The 15,673-nt window shown below is 39.5% G+C and overlaps 1 protein-coding gene across 2 annotated transcripts in view; it reads left to right on the top strand.

Annotated features, from left to right (window-relative positions):
* Positions 1 to 15,435, top strand: part of SERGEF (secretion regulating guanine nucleotide exchange factor) — a 261,315-nt gene extending 245,880 nt beyond the window's left edge. For both annotated transcript variants that reach the window (XM_034770209.1, XM_034770207.1), the window contains one exon: positions 12,273 to 15,435. In XM_034770209.1, the coding sequence (XP_034626100.1) occupies positions 12,273 to 12,389 (117 nt within the window). In that variant the 3' untranslated portion in view covers positions 12,390 to 15,435. The remainder of the gene's footprint in view (positions 1 to 12,272) is intronic.
* Positions 15,436 to 15,673: the final 238 nt, after the last annotated feature.

Raw genomic sequence — 15,673 nt, 5'->3', positions numbered from 1 at the left:
TGTGTTGGGGGGGGGGTGGGGTGGGGGGTTTTTGGGTGTGGGGGGGGGGGGGGGGGGGGGTAGGGGGGGTGGTGTTACAGCGGGGCAGTGCTCCGGGGTTTTTTTTTGTTTCGGCGGGGCGGTGCTCGGGGTGGGGGGGTGGTGTTACAGCGGGGCAGTGCTCCAGGGTCTTTTTTGTTTCGGCGCTCGGGGAGGGGGGGCGTTGTGGTTGTTATGGCGGGGGAGGGGGGGCGCCCTTTTTTTTTTTGCTTGGGGCGGCAAAAAAGTTAGAGCCGGCCCTGCCTGTAAAGCAAAACTGCACAGTTTCTTATAATTCTACAATGAAGCAAAAGAGAACACTTGCTGAATCAAGAGAAAGGAACTTGGTACTGTGTGAAAGGAATCTGATAAAATCCATGAATTGTACAGTTACCAAGGTTTTACATAAGAAAATCCTTCAGCTAACCTTTGTATTGACAATAGTGCTGTCAGTTGTAAGGGATATATGGGACTGATATGCTTTGATTGATTAATAACTACGGATTCCTTCTGGCCCTCACACATTAGAAAAGCTATCCACCTATGTTTATCCCAAAATCAGATCCACCTAAGAAGTAAAGACAATAAGAAAATGGTTCATGTTATGTGAGACACTTTGTCTAAGGACACACAGATCATCCAAGGTCAGGAGTTCCTCTCACCAAGAATAGAACCTAAAATAGCTAAATGAGTGCATTGTTAATCACCTAGGTAAGAATCTCTCTTAATATGCAGATGAATAAAACCTCCTTGTTCCTCTGAACCTAGCTAAAAAAAGATCCAAGCTACCAAGTAAGGGTGAAATCCTGCTTCCTTATGTAAAGAGACCCATTGCAGATTGTGAGGGGATCAAGAGATGGGCAGGGAAGCTTCAGTTAAGTAAAATGATTGGCTGTAAGACTGAAGGTCAAATTGGACAAACTACCTTTTACCCCAAGAAATCCAAGTTGCATGTTTTCACCCCAGAGGATTAACTATACATTGTTTTCTTTGTAAATCAAATATACTGTCTTTCACTCTAAATTAGAATCTGCGCATTTGTGGGCCTTCTGAGTCAGATCTATATCCTTCTAGATACGGAAAAGACTCTTGTTCGGTTATAATGTGAAATGGTTAAATTTAATCAAACAATGTAGGGAGTATATCTTTCAAATTTAGAATATTATAAGGATTTTGTTGATTTTCGTTGTAAATAATTGCTGCACTCTAGAAGTAATAGGAATTGTCTAGCACAAGGAAAAAGAAATGTTAAAAGATATAAATCAAGGTATTACTTCAGGATATTAAGAGAAAATGCTTAAATTCCAATTGACAGTAGAGGCTAATAATGAAATTAAATCTTTAAAAGAGATCAAACGTAAAAAGCCTCTGATAAGAAAAGGATTGAAGAAATTTGTTATACGCCCAATCCATCTACTTGATACCAGTGGAAGCAGCAAAGAAGCCGAAAGAGCTAAAAACTAAGCCCTCACTTGGCATTTTTCTAATAGGAGTAAGAGGGTGGCCCCCTTCTATAAGCCCTGAAACTAAGGTACATAAACTAAAGAGTCTCGCTATATGAAGAGTGAGAACAAGAAACTGAACAATCCTAAATATGACCGACACTCAGACCAGCCACTTGGAAAGGTCTCTTCCCCAACTTAGGGTTAAGCGGATAAGAAGATGTGGTGAGATTTAATTGCAAAGATTGTGGTTCCCCTTTTATTTTTTATTGTAACTAACTGTAGGCTATCTTGCTGAGTCTCTGTAGTGAGACCTCAAGTAACCATATTTTAGATTTGAACAGCTTTGTATGTCCAACCAAATTGGCCTAATAGAAATTGAAAAGAATTGTTTTAAGCAATTTCTTTTAATATTCTATACTTACCTCTTTTGGACCAATTCATTCAAACTATACTAACCACACTCTTTAAAGTGCCTTAAAGACAAGTGCATCCTTGGAAGTGTGATAAATGTGTTAGGTATTAAAGAATTGAGAATTGATGTTCATAAGTGAATGTAATAAGAAATCTTGGTAATTTGGATTGTTCCGTGATATAACTGCTGAGCCTCAACTCCAGGCTGTGTTGATTGTGTGCAAGGCTATAATGTGTGTGTAGTACACACAATTGGTTGTGTCTGCCTTTCAGTGGAGAACTGTTGATTATATATTATTGTGGTTTTGGGAGAATTAATACAGTAACTCCTCATTTAACGTTGTAGTTATGTTCCTGAAAAATGCAACTTTAAGTGAAACAATGTTAAACGAATCCTATTTTCCCATAAGATTTAATGTAAAAGCGGGGAGTTAGGTTCCAAGGAGTCTGTCTTTGAAGTTTTGTTGTTGAAGAATTGCGACTTTGAGGTCTGTTATTGAGTGACCAGAGAGATTGAAGTGTTCTCGTACTGGTTTTTGAATGTTATGATTCCTGATGTCAGATTTGTGTCCATTTATTCTTTTGCGTAGAGACTGTCCGGTTTGGCCAATGTACATGGCAGAGGGGCATTGCTGGCACATGATGGCATATATCACATTGGTAGATGTGCAGGTGAACGAGCCCTGGATGGTGTGGCTGATGTGGTTAGGTCCTATGATGGTGTCCCTTGAATAGATATGTGGACAGAGTTGGCACCAGGGTTTGTAGCGGGGTTTGGTTCCTGGGTTGGTGTTTTTGTTGTGTGGTGTGTAGTTGCTGGTGAATATTTGTTTCAGGTTGGGGGGCTGTCTGTAAGCAAGGACTGGCCTGTCTCCCAAGGTCTGTGAGAGTGAGGGATCGTCCTTCAGGATAGGTTGTAGATCCTTGATGATGCGCTGGAGAGGTTTTAGTTGGGGGCTGTAGGTGACGGCTAGTGGTGTTCTGTTACTTTCTATGTTGGGCCTGTCTTGTAGTAGGTGACTTCTTGGTACCCTTCTGGCCCTGTCAATCTGTTATCATAACATTCAAAAACCAGTAGGAGAACATTTCAATCTCTCTGGTCACTCAATAACAGACCTCAGAGTCACAATTCTTCAACAACAAAACTTCAAAAACAGACTCCTATGTGAAGCTGCAGAACTGGAATTAATTTGCAAACTAGATACCATCAGATTAGGCCTGAATAAAGACTGAGGGTGGTTGGATCATTACAAACCTAAACTTAATTTCCCCAATACTAATTTCTCCCTACTGTTACTCACATCTTCTTGTCAACTGTCTGTAATGGGCCCATCTCTTATCACTTCAAAAGTTATTTCTCCTCCTTTGGTATCCTGCTATTAATTGATTTATCTCGTTAGACTGACTTAACAATTGGTAAAGCAACCCACATCCTTTCATGTATTTATACCTGTTCCTGTGTCTTTTACTTCATATATCTGATGAAGTGGGTTCTAGCCCACGAAAGCTTATGCCCATATAAATTTGTTAGTCTCTAAGGTGCCACAAGGACTCCTTGTTTTTTTTGTTTTTTTTACAAGTAACTATGTTAACCCCCCAAGTATCTTAGCTGCTAATATTGGTACTTCTTGCCTGTAGAACAATGTATTTAAATATGAAGACTGTCTAAATAGTTGTGGGTTACTGGGCATTATGTAGTCATATGACCTTGATATAACACCTTATAAACACTGGACAAAGGGGATCCAGTAGACATAGAGTACTTAGATTTCCAGAAAGCCTTTGACAAGGTCCCTCACCAAAGGCTCTTATGTAAATTAAGTTGTCGTGGGATAAGAGGGAAGGTCCTTTCATGGATTGAGAACTGGTTAAAAGACAGGGAACAAAGGGTAGGAATTAATGGTAAATTCGCAGAATGGAGAGGGGTAACTAGTGGTGTTCCCCAAGGGTCAGTCCTCGGACCGATCCTATTCATCTTATTCATAAATGATCTGGAGAAAGGGGTAAACAGTGAGGTGGCAAAGTTTGCAGATGATACTAAACTGCTAAAGATAGTTAAGTCCAAAGCAGACTGTGAAGAACTTCAAAAAGATCTCACAAAACTAAGTGATTGGGCAACAAAATGGCAAATGAAATTTAATGTGGATAAATGTAAAGTAATGCACATTAGAAAAAATAACCCCAACTATACATACAATATGATGAGGGCTAATTTAGCTACAACAAGTCAGGAAAAAGATCTTGGAGTCATCGTGGATAGTTCTCTGAAGATGTCCACGCAGTGTGCAGAGGCGGTCAAAAAAGCAAATAGGATGTTAGGAATCATTAAAAAGGGGATAGAGAATAAGACTGAGAATATATTATTGCCCTTATATAAATCGATGGTATGCCCTCATCTCGAATACTGCGTACAGATGTGGTCTCCTCATCTCAAAAAAGATATACTGGCACTAGAAAAGGTTCAGAAAAGGGCAACTAAAATGATTAAGGGTTTGGAACAGGTCCCATATGAGGAGAGATTAAAGAGGCTCGGACTCTTCAGCTTGGAAAAGAGGAGACTAAGGGGGGATATGAATAAGGAAAAGTTATTTACTTATTCCCATAATACAAGAACTAGGGGTCATCAAATGAAATTAATAGGCAGCAGGTTTAAAACAAATAAAAGGAAGTTCTTCTTCACGCAGCGCACAGTCAACTTGTGGAACCCCTTACCTGAGGAGGTTGTGAAGGCTAGGACTATAACAGAGTTTAAAAGAGAACTGGATAAATTCATGGTGGTTAAGTCCATTAATGGGTATTAGCCAGGACGGGTAAGGAATGGTGTCCCTAGCCTCTGTCTGTCAGAGGGTGGAGATGGATGGCAGGAGAGAGATCACTTGATCATTGCCTGTTAGGTTCACTCCCTCTGGGGCACCTGGCATTGGCCACTGTCGGTAGACAGGATACTGGGCTAGATGGACCTTTGGTCTGACCCGGTACGGCCTTTCTTATGTTCTTATGTTCTTAAAGCAATATGGTGAATTTTTTTTTAAAGTGCTTTTCTCCTAGCCAGTTAAACCAGTTTAATACATGCATTGGTTGCAGACATTATTTTCTGATTACCTGGAATAATGTGGTTAATTATCGCTTGCCTATGGTAGTCTAAAGTCTGCTGCCCATATGCATGTGATTAAAGCAGACAGAGTCAGTGGGAGTCTGATTGGGCTTTAGACCTAAATGATTTATACCTACATTGGGGAAACTTGCTTCACCTTTGGCATTTCACAGTATTTTGGATTTTAGGGACAAATACTGGTTTGTTACACTGGCAGAAATCTGATTTATTCTCTGGGTTTACACTGGACTTGTTTTGTTAAATCTCCTGATTTCATTTATGATTAGAATATTTACGTTTTAAAGAGGGAAAGGGCAACAGCAGTAATAACATACCTTTGTGAAAAGGTTACTCCATTTAACCCACAGACCCAACAAACAAATTTCTCCTTCCCTTCCTCTACCATATGCATAAATCATTAGATATGAGAACATGTTGCAATGCTCATTTTAAATTCAGTTAGAAACAATTTGTAGCTGTATTAATACACATCACTTGTAATGGCGTTTCATCCCAAAGAGGTCTGGCACAGAACCTTGTTGTTGGTTGTCATGTTCATAAAAATTGAATTTCTGCCTAAAAGCATGTGGGACTGCTGCGGTTGCTTCAGGATTTTGAGTAATCAACTTGGAATAGGCATGAAATCATGACTTGTGTAGAGAAAGTAGATAAGGAATGTTGTTTACTATTTCTCAGAACACAAGAACTAGGGGTCACCAAATGAAATTAATAGGCAGCAGGTTTAAAACAAATAAAAGGAATTATTTCTTCACACAACGCACAGTCAACCTGTGGAACTCCTTGCCAGAGGATGTTGTGAAGGCCAAGACCATAACAGGGTTCAAAAAAGAACTAGATAAATTCATGGAGGATAGGTTCGTCAATGGCTATTAACAGGATCGGCAGGAATGGTGTCCCTAGCCTCTGTTTGCCAGAAGCTGGGAATGAGCGAGGGGATGGATCACTTGATGATTACCTGTTCTGTTAATTCCCTCTGGGGCACCTGGTACTGGCCACTGTCCGAAGACAGGATACTGGGCTAGATGGACTTGGTCTGACCCAGTAGGGCCATTCTTATGATCAAAAGGTAAGGAAAAAGAAACAAAAGTACCCCAAAAGGGAATCAAAGCAAGATTCTGTCCTTGACCCACTCTTCTCTTCTTCTAATGCCTTTTTTCTAGGTGACTTCATCAGCTCATATAACGTAGCCCATGTCTGCATACAGGCACTGTAGTAGCATACCTATGAGCAATATAGCTATGTTGTCCTAAATTTTAAGTGTAGACCCCATGGCTTCAACTGCTGTCTCTACACTGATGTCACAAATCTATCATCTCCCTGCTTCTGCTTCTGCTCCTGCTCCTGCAGTTTGGCCTGCCACTCTGTTGTCTTCTCCTACAAGCCTCTCCATTGACAACTTAACATTTCCAAAACTGAGCTCCTTTTCTTGCTCCAGACTCCCCTCTTTTTTCCATCACTTTAGAAAACACCACCATCTTCCTTGTCACACAAACACAAAGCCTGGGCATTGTGTTGGTCCCAACAATCTCTCTCCAGTTTGTGACCAAATCCTGTGCCAGTTCCCATTGGCTGGGAACCATGGGTAATGGGAGCTGCGGGGGTGGTGCCTGCAGACAGAGCTGCCTGGCCATGCCTCTGCCTAGGAGCTAAGCAAGGGAGATGTTGCCACTTTCGGGGAGCCCCACAGGTAAGCACCGCCCAGAGCCTGCCTCCCCCCATCCTGTGCCCGAACCTGCTGCCCCCTCCTTCACCCAAACTGCTGCTGGGGGATGGGGGGCAGTGGCCCGTGCCTCTGGTGCAGGGGCTGCCTGAGCTGCCTCGGAGCCAGGTGCACCGGGCACTGCAAAAGTCACGGAGGTCACAGAAAGTCATGGAATCCATGACTTCCATGACCTCCGTGACAAACTCACAGCTTTACCCATGGTGTAAAGTTATATTGTGTGTTTGCATTGTAAACCTCTGTAATTGTGTAGCTCGCCAAACAGGAAAAGAAGCATTAATAAACATAAAGGACTTGTCCTGCATATAAGATGACCCAATGAAGGTCAATGAGGTATTGTGTAGCATCAAAGGAGAGAGGACCTGTTACTTGTATTCCTAACTCCCTCAAGGAAGGGGAGACCTATGCATGAATTCATACCATCAGTTTGGATTCTGGAGTGGAGGGGATAAAAATTTCTCACGAGGAGAAACTGAATCTGTTTTATGCTATCTGGACTCCAGGGGGCAAAGATTCCCAAAGAAAAGCAAAAATATCCCCACACTTCTTGGCATGGGTTAGCCCTGAAAGACATTTTGGATTGACAGGTTACTACAAATCACCTTTTGAATCACAGACTGAAACTCATTTGTGTGTATATATGCTTGCTTGCTTTAACGTGTAAATAACTCTCTCATTTCTTTTTTCCTCATTATTAAACCTTTAGTGAGTTTATTACAGGATTGTCTACAAGCACTGTCTTTGGTGTGAGATGTAAGGTACAAATTGACCTAGGGTAAGAGACGGGTCTCTTGGGACTGGGAGCAACTGGAATATTGGGTGATCTTTGGTGTAAGTGACCATTTATCACTAAGTCCAGCATGCCTGGGTGGTAATATAGACTGGAGTGCCCAAGGGGACTGTCTGTGATTCCATCGCAAGACTGGTACAGTGCTTCAGGAGTTCATATTTGTTACTGGGTTGGTGAAATCTAATTATAGGACATACCACCAGCTTGGGGTGTCTGCTGTGCTTTTGGTTAGCACTCGCGGTTGTGAGCTACTCCAGACAGCATGACACTGTTCTTTGAATTCCTCCAGTAGCTCTCCTTTCTCCACCAAATCAAATACAAGTTTCTAGTCCTTGCCTTTACGACCATTCACAAATCAGCTCCTCCCTGCTTATCTGCTCTAGTACCGTTTTTTTTTAAACCAGACTTCATTGTCTTTTTTATCCACTTCTGTAAAATTGGGGCACCCTGTAGTTATGTACAGTAGCCTGTTGTGTACAAAATCCTTTTAGAGTAGCAGCCGTGTTAGTCTGTATCCGCAAAAAGAAGAACAGGAGTACTTGTGGCACCTTAGAGACTAACAAATTAATCACTCTTTCTCTTTGCTCATATAAATAAAGGTCATCACTGTTTAAGCCATCAGGCATTCTTTAGTTTTAGAGAGATGTTTTTGTCCCCTGTTTTCCAGGCTTTTAAAATCCTCTGTGGTATTTTTAAAAGCTATGTAGTTAGACATTGTTATCAGTCCAAGTAAGTCATCTACTGCTCTGTTTCTTGTTTCAATTTTTTAAATATTTGCTGTATCAGCAATTCCACCTAGCACTTTAATTATTCCAGATGACTCAAAACATGCTGGACTTAGCTCATTAGGTTTTGATGGCGCTGAATAAAAATTCTCCAACCAAATAAAATAGTAATCACATGGAAACAAATCAGCCAATTGCATTTGTGTGTTGGACTAATCACTGATATTTGGTACCACAGAGCTCATAACAGCAACGAAAAGGGTAAGATTAGACGTTTAGATGATTAGATGTTGCAGAAAAATGTAAAATTACCAAAATTCGATTCCATATTAATGTGACTAGATGGTTTTCCTACTCTAGGTCTAAGAGGAAGGTCCTGTATCTCAGATACTGTGATGTGTTAACTCTTAGCAAATGCTGACTCCTTAATAGTGACTACTGTGCATTCAAGACATGCACAGAAATGGTCCTAGTAAGCAATACTCTAAATGTATTTTACATCCCTTCCATACAATCCAATGTGGGGTAGACACCCTTCTGAAAACTAACCTAACGGCTTTAAAATCTTACTATAAAATGGCTGGAAATTGATGGTTGAGCATGATATCAAGGTACCATCACTAGCGGGTTCTCAATCTGGGGATCACAAACAGGTGTTGTGGGGTCATGACCTTCCAGCACTTCATATTTCACTTAAATGGCTATAGATCCCTGCTAGATAGAAGAGTGATCTGAGAATGGCAAAGGGGGTTGCAATAGGGGAAGGGATGAAAACTGCTGCTATAATTCTTGCTGAGAATGTTACCCTCGCTGGTGTTTAACATGCACAGAAAGCTCTCCTATATTTAGTGAGAGCAGAGACCTTTAAATGCGGATCTGATTGGGGGAAGATGGGGATGAGGTAAGGGTGTGGGGTAGGAGAAAACTGATAACTCAAAATACATTTTTCTTAAATCTTCCCATAACACCTTCAAGGAACCTGCCAGGAAAGAGACCAGTATGTTGATTTAAACTCAAAGTGAAATGAATCTGCTTATTACAGTCTCTGTAGAGCCTTAAAATCAATAGGCTTTTATTGGTTAAGTAAAAAAAAAAAAAAAAAAAAAAAAGCGCAAACATGATTCATAAATGTGTTATCTTCTGATCTGTATATTTCTGGAATGATTATTATTTTTCAGGTGATAATTATTTATTTTAATTAAAGTTGTTACATATTTCCTTTGAATTGGGAGTAATCATGCAAGATGATTGCAAGCTTTTCCATACAGGAACCGTCATGTTACAATAAAAAAGTTTTGCCTCCCCAACATAGCCAGGAAGAAAGCTTTGGTTGTGACTCTTCCCTGGATTGCAAACTCATTACTTATGGTATGTAGCAAGTTCCAGACAGGATTTGAGTGCTTTTCAAAAGCAGATGGGTGGTATTATCTCCATTTCACAGATGGGAAAGCTGGGGCACAGACAGGTTTAAGTGACCTTTGGTGGTTCAGAGGCTGGGTTAGATATGGAGAAGCATCCACCTATTCAGCTGTTCATTCAAACTACCCAATTCTCTTAAGTCTGCAAAACTTAAGGGCGGGAAAATGAGGCCAGTTTTTCTCTTAGGATTTCCAGCATGTCCAGTCCTGCTTGGAAATTCCATTGGAACAGCCATTGTCTCTGTATTTTGTTACCTTCCGTTTCGATGCTGAATGGGATCCACAAGTGAAAAAATATCCCTGAATCTTCCTCCATCTTAAAAAAGATTTGGCATGAGTGCTGTTCTAAACATAGGTGGCATTTTATTAGGGAAATGTTTTTATGTCTGAACCAGCTTGCACATCACTACTCTGGGTTTAGAATTATGATTTAATAATGCATGGCCTAGTTAAGTAGGTGTCACATAGCCTTTAGCTTCCTGCCTACGGAGTCAGCTATTACATGATAATTAACTACTTGTTAATGCTCAAATTTAGTATCTCTGCTATTTTATTATTCACATTTTTAAATATCCTAACTAGGACTAATCCATACTATGGGCCAATGGTGTCTGGTTTTCAGTGTCGCTACGGGTAACTACAGACATGTCCAAAGAGATGTCTGAATACTGACTGTATTGTAGGAGCTGTGAATTGTGTTGCAGAGAGGTTGAGTTAGACAAACAAGCACAATTTTAATCCTGAACCCATTAAACATTGCTGGTGATATGCTAAAACAGTGAAAACATAGTAGTTTAATTAATTATCTTCTAAAACAGAATAGTGAATAGAGGGTATCCAGATAACAGATCTAGAAAAATGGTCTTATCTCTTTAAGTGTGTTTTGCTGCTCTTTTACCTTTTTAAATGTAATTGTGAATGTTCATATACTCTATGCAAAGTGTAATTTTATTTATCGATTCTTTAACTCTTTTGTTTACCCTGCTAGGCTTTTGGCCTCAGTTATATCTTGTGTTAATGAGTTCCATTTGTTAATTATTGTGTAAAAGAAATTTTCTGAATGTAGTAGATTTTGCTGTATGTTATAGTTCATTTTTTTCTGCATCACTGTTATATGATGAAATCAGCACTGTCCCTTGGTTTGTGATGTATTTGTTGACTCTCGTATCTTAATGCGGTATAGTCTGGCCTTGAACTTTACAAGGAATTCCTATTAACTCCTCAGTTGCTCATATAAATCCGTGTTCTTTAGAGTAGCACATTTACGGCCCTGTGCTATACATTTATTATTTTTTTTAGTATTCCCATGCAGCACAGCATGTAAATGTATGGGCCCTGAATGTGCACTTCTGGTGGAGCTCAGGTTATTAATAGAACATTCATGCAGCTTTCAGGAACTACTGTACTGTGTCCGAAGGGATTCCTCTTACTTATTTCATGCAGAGGTTACTGGGAAATGAGTTTGTAGAATACAATATAGTTTTGTGTTTAATAATACCTGGCTTTACTAACATTTTAATTTTTGAACAAAAAATATGAAGGAAGAAGAACATTTTAACACTCGGGGTAATAGCATTACTTAGCCTAAGTAGATTAGGGTAGCTCAAAGGAGAAGGGTGATCTGGCCAACATCTAGAATAGTCTCTTCCTGAATTTTGAAGATATTACATTATCTCAGGGCTGTGACCTTTATTGCATTTTTTGGTTTTGTGTTTTCCATTTGACTTTAGAATTATACTTGATACCATTAGTTCACTGTGACATTCAAAAGAGCCAGTTGCAGCAGAAACATAATTACATTACAACCGTGGATTTCTGTTTGATCACACAAATTCAAAAGAGCATTCTGGCACACAAAAACCACTTCATGGATGGAACATGCACCACTGCTCAGAGTAAAAGAGTTTTTTCCTCTTGCACTGACCATTTATAGAACAAGATTTCTGTGGAGTGTTTTGAGGTACTATAATGATAATACATTTATATTGATTTGGGATAGAAAGAGTATGAGTTAAAAAGTAAATAATAATAATAGAAAATAATGAAAATATAAAACTAAAAGATAAGGCATATCAAAGAAGATAAGAAAGGTGTCACAAATAACAGCAATGCAAGTTGCCAGGGGGTCGTATAAAAAGAAATACAAGGAAAAGCCATGAGAGTTAAAGTGAAAATAGGAATAAATATATGATAGTATTGCTTCCTTCCTTTGCCACTTTGTCCATATGGACCTTGATTCTGCATGCCACTCTGTGCGGATAGGATTAAAGTATATAATTATATATACTTTACATATTATATATATATATATTATAGTTCAATGCATGGCACTGGGGTTTGCCTTCTCAGAACAGCTTACAGGATGGGGACACTAAATTGTAAGCTTTCTGGGAGAGTTTTATTTTGTGTCTTTAAAGTGCCAGCACACTTTTGTGGGGCTGGTAAAAATAAATTGTAATCTTATTAATTAATTCTTAAACCTCTTGCTTGCTTTTTTAATTATTAAGGACCAGGAAGGAACAGGTAGATTCTCTGATAATTAGAAGATGGCCGATTACACTCCCAGTTTTGTTTTTTTACATTGGTTTGTAACAAATATTCTCATTGAAACTTTTGTTCCCTCTCCCCAGGTGGTCACTGTTTCTCCTGGGGATGGAATGAACATGGGATGTGTGGTGATGGCACAGAAGCAAATGTTTATGCCCCGACGCCAATCGCAGCTCTTGGTTCTGCAAAACCATTCTTAATTGGATGCGGGGCAGGACACTCTATGGTTCTTTGTCAGATTCCAGGTTAGACCTTACACACTGGAAGCCATAGCCATGTGAATTTGGACATCTTTGCATAGAGCTCTTCAGAAGCGTTGTGAGAGAATTATTTAATACTAGCATAACAGCCTGATGGTACAGAAGAAAATAAGGGTAAAAAACTCCTTTGTTCTGAACCCAGAATTTGAAAAAAATGAACTGATGTGCTGAGAAAACTGTTTAATAAAAACAACGTTTATAAATATATTACTGGAAATTATTTCACAGGTTCTTTTCACAGGAGATGACATTGTTGTCCATGGGTAAAATGAATAAACGTTTTGCTTTGCTGCTATATAAATGAAGCAAGAAGGATTTTCTCCCCCAACATTTACAGTAACAAAACACAAAGTTCTTTTGGATGATTTTAGCAGTTGATAACAGATTTGTGGCTTTTGCAGAGAAAGTGTTACTCACTGATGTAAGGGTGAGCTTAGGTGGTGTCTGAAGAAGTAGTGTGAGTCTGTGAGCACACATAGGGATTGTTTGGTTGTTTTTTAAATGGTGATTAGCATTTGCAGCTCCCATTGACTTTTATTGGAGTTGTGGGTGCCTACTACTCTGGAAATCAAGCCATATTGCATAGACACCTGAATTTTTGATTATGTTATTCAAGAAAGCCTTGGCTCCAAGTATGAAGTAGATCTAACTTAGAAGGCTGTTGAAGAAAGAGAGGGTGCTTTGATCCTAAAATTGACTACATATATATCTTTATTACACTATTATAATAGTGTGGTTATAGTTGAATTTCTTTCTGCAGTAGAAACCCCAGTTATTTTGGATTTATAATAGTGATGAGCCAACCAGTTCATATAAAACAAGAACTAGATGAACCTTCTTCTGAAACTCAAACCAAGCCTGCACTTTTTGAGGTGGGCAAAGTCTGGCAATGTTCTTTCCTTTTTAAATGTTCAAACTCCTCCATCCTTCCTCTGGGTCAGTAAATGTGAGTTCCAGGCTACCACCTGGGAAGCTATACTCTCAGTAGCTTCCATTAGGTTTTGGAAGGGATCCTGTTTCAGGGCAAAAGCCAACCTCTACTTAATAGGGTTAAGAAGAAACTCTCTGGGAGCAGGTTATCCAGATATAAATGCTTGCCGCAGGTTTTGCTGAATCTTTCTTTTAAGCACTGGGTTCTGGCCACTGTCAGAGACAGGATTCTGGACTTGATGGTCCACTGGTCCAATCCAGTGTGGCACTGGTAACTCCTATGTTTCCAATGCTCCTAAAAACAGGGAGTTCTCAAAATTTCACAAGAGTGTTCTCATGAGATCTCCAGCTTAATATGAACACCAAATAGATCTTGGTTAAATATAGATTAGCTGTGGTTACACTTCCCAGCCCAACAAAACCGCTGATCCCTTGAAAGTTTAGAACTTGGCCAAAACAACTTGTTCTAGGCTAGTGCTTGGTATGGAAAGTTTGGGCCTAGCAGTGTTTTTTGTGAGCTGAGGTGGAGGAGAGGGAATTCCATTTTTAAAAACCTCCAACTGTTTGTGTTGAGCAGAATTTAAAAAGCTAATTTAGTGAACTCTTTTGCACACAAATACAGTGAGGAACATTAAATTGGATCTTTACCACCCACAGTAGTTAAATTTACTGTGGTATTTTAGGTATTTCACATTCTAAGTATCGGGAATACCACTGTGTGGTAAATATTCATTGTTAATGATGCCCACTGTTTCATTTTTAAAAGCAAGTTTACCAGGGAATGAGCCTGTCAAACTAATTGCCTTATTGAACTAGAAAAAATATTTTAAATGGGTTATTAGGAAATTGCACAGGAAAACATTCTAATGATATCATATCAGTTCAGTCCAGTCATGAAAGAGAGAATTAGGCAATACATATGGGCTGTAGGGATGGACTGTCCTTATAATGAGAAACCTTTTACCCAAGTACATACACAAAAGAAGCTCCAAAAAGAGGATATGTATTTACAAATTTGGTCACCATGTTTAGCATACTTTCAAGAGGCAGGCTCCCCAGCCAGCAAGCTGGAATCTTGAGCCAAGTTCTTTGAATATTAACGTGATCCTGAATCATGAATTTATGTTGTCTTATGTTAACATTTTATTGTAGCTTTGCCTTAATGAAAAGTTTCTTTAAAAAAAATGGTAGCCAGGGCTCAGGAACTAGTTTACAGGTATTTTTCTTTGCATTTTCAATGGGAAATAAACCTGAATGTGTGACTGAATAAAAGTATGAAGATGATATCCAATAGGCTAAAGCTATTTTAAAAAGTGGAGGGACAATAAAGTGGCCCAGTGCAGCCTAAAAGAAGGGGCAGAAAAGATCCTTCTGTTTATGAAAAATTCACCATCCATGTACTTGGATGTATTTGCCCATAATAAGGTACCATGTTGGATGTATTTACCTATGGGAATGTACCTTTTCAACTATGAGCTTCTGCGCTACTTCTTACTGCCTAGACTGTTCTTCATTGGGTCTGCTCCTTACTACTTTCCAGCCCCTTGTCTCTCCATTATGCACACTGGGTGATTTATCATGCCTTTTTGCAGATCCCCTCCTGAAGTTTCCATCCATTCCTATCAGGTGCCACAGACCTCCCAGCTATGTTAGTTTGCCTCAGCAATCCCACCCTTCAGGGTAAGTTTGTAAGGGAGAGACCTTACTTGATCTTCTAACTCATGTATATCCCTTAAAACTGACTGGTCTCTAAGAAGGTCCCATATTGTCCACTCATGTGGGTTATTATTTATGTGTTAGCACTGTGATTCAGTTAAGAATTACCCATACAAATTCACAAAAGTACATGTCTTGAACTGTTTATTAAGTTACATAGCATTTGCTCCTTCAACCACATCAAATGGAAACACCTCAAAAGGATTGAAAAAACTCCTTTTAAACAAGTCTCCTCAGAGGTTAATTTAGACTTTATTCTATAAACTAGGTTTGATGGGGGCAAGTGACAAAAGTCCATAGATAAATTAAAAAACAACAACACATGGAAACCTTGGAGAAGGGTCAGAATCGGGGGAGGGGGAGGGGGGAACATGGGCCGTTATAGCAGGGATAAGGGAGAGAGAAGAGAGAATGCGGGGGGAAAACAAATCAGTATCTGAGATGTCTGTTTTCTAATTCAAGAATTATGGAGAATAAGCAGGAAGAACTTGAAGTGCTAGTTCATAAACACAGCTATGACATAGTTGGCATCACAGAGACTTGGTGGGATAATATGCATGACTGGAATATTGGTATAG

This window comes from Trachemys scripta, chromosome 4, assembly GCF_013100865.1.
Source record: "Trachemys scripta elegans isolate TJP31775 chromosome 4, CAS_Tse_1.0, whole genome shotgun sequence".
In the NCBI taxonomy this organism is placed as follows: Eukaryota; Metazoa; Chordata; order Testudines; family Emydidae; genus Trachemys; species Trachemys scripta.
Note: the sequence above shows the minus strand (reverse complement) of the source record. Positions and strands in the feature narration are given on the sequence as shown.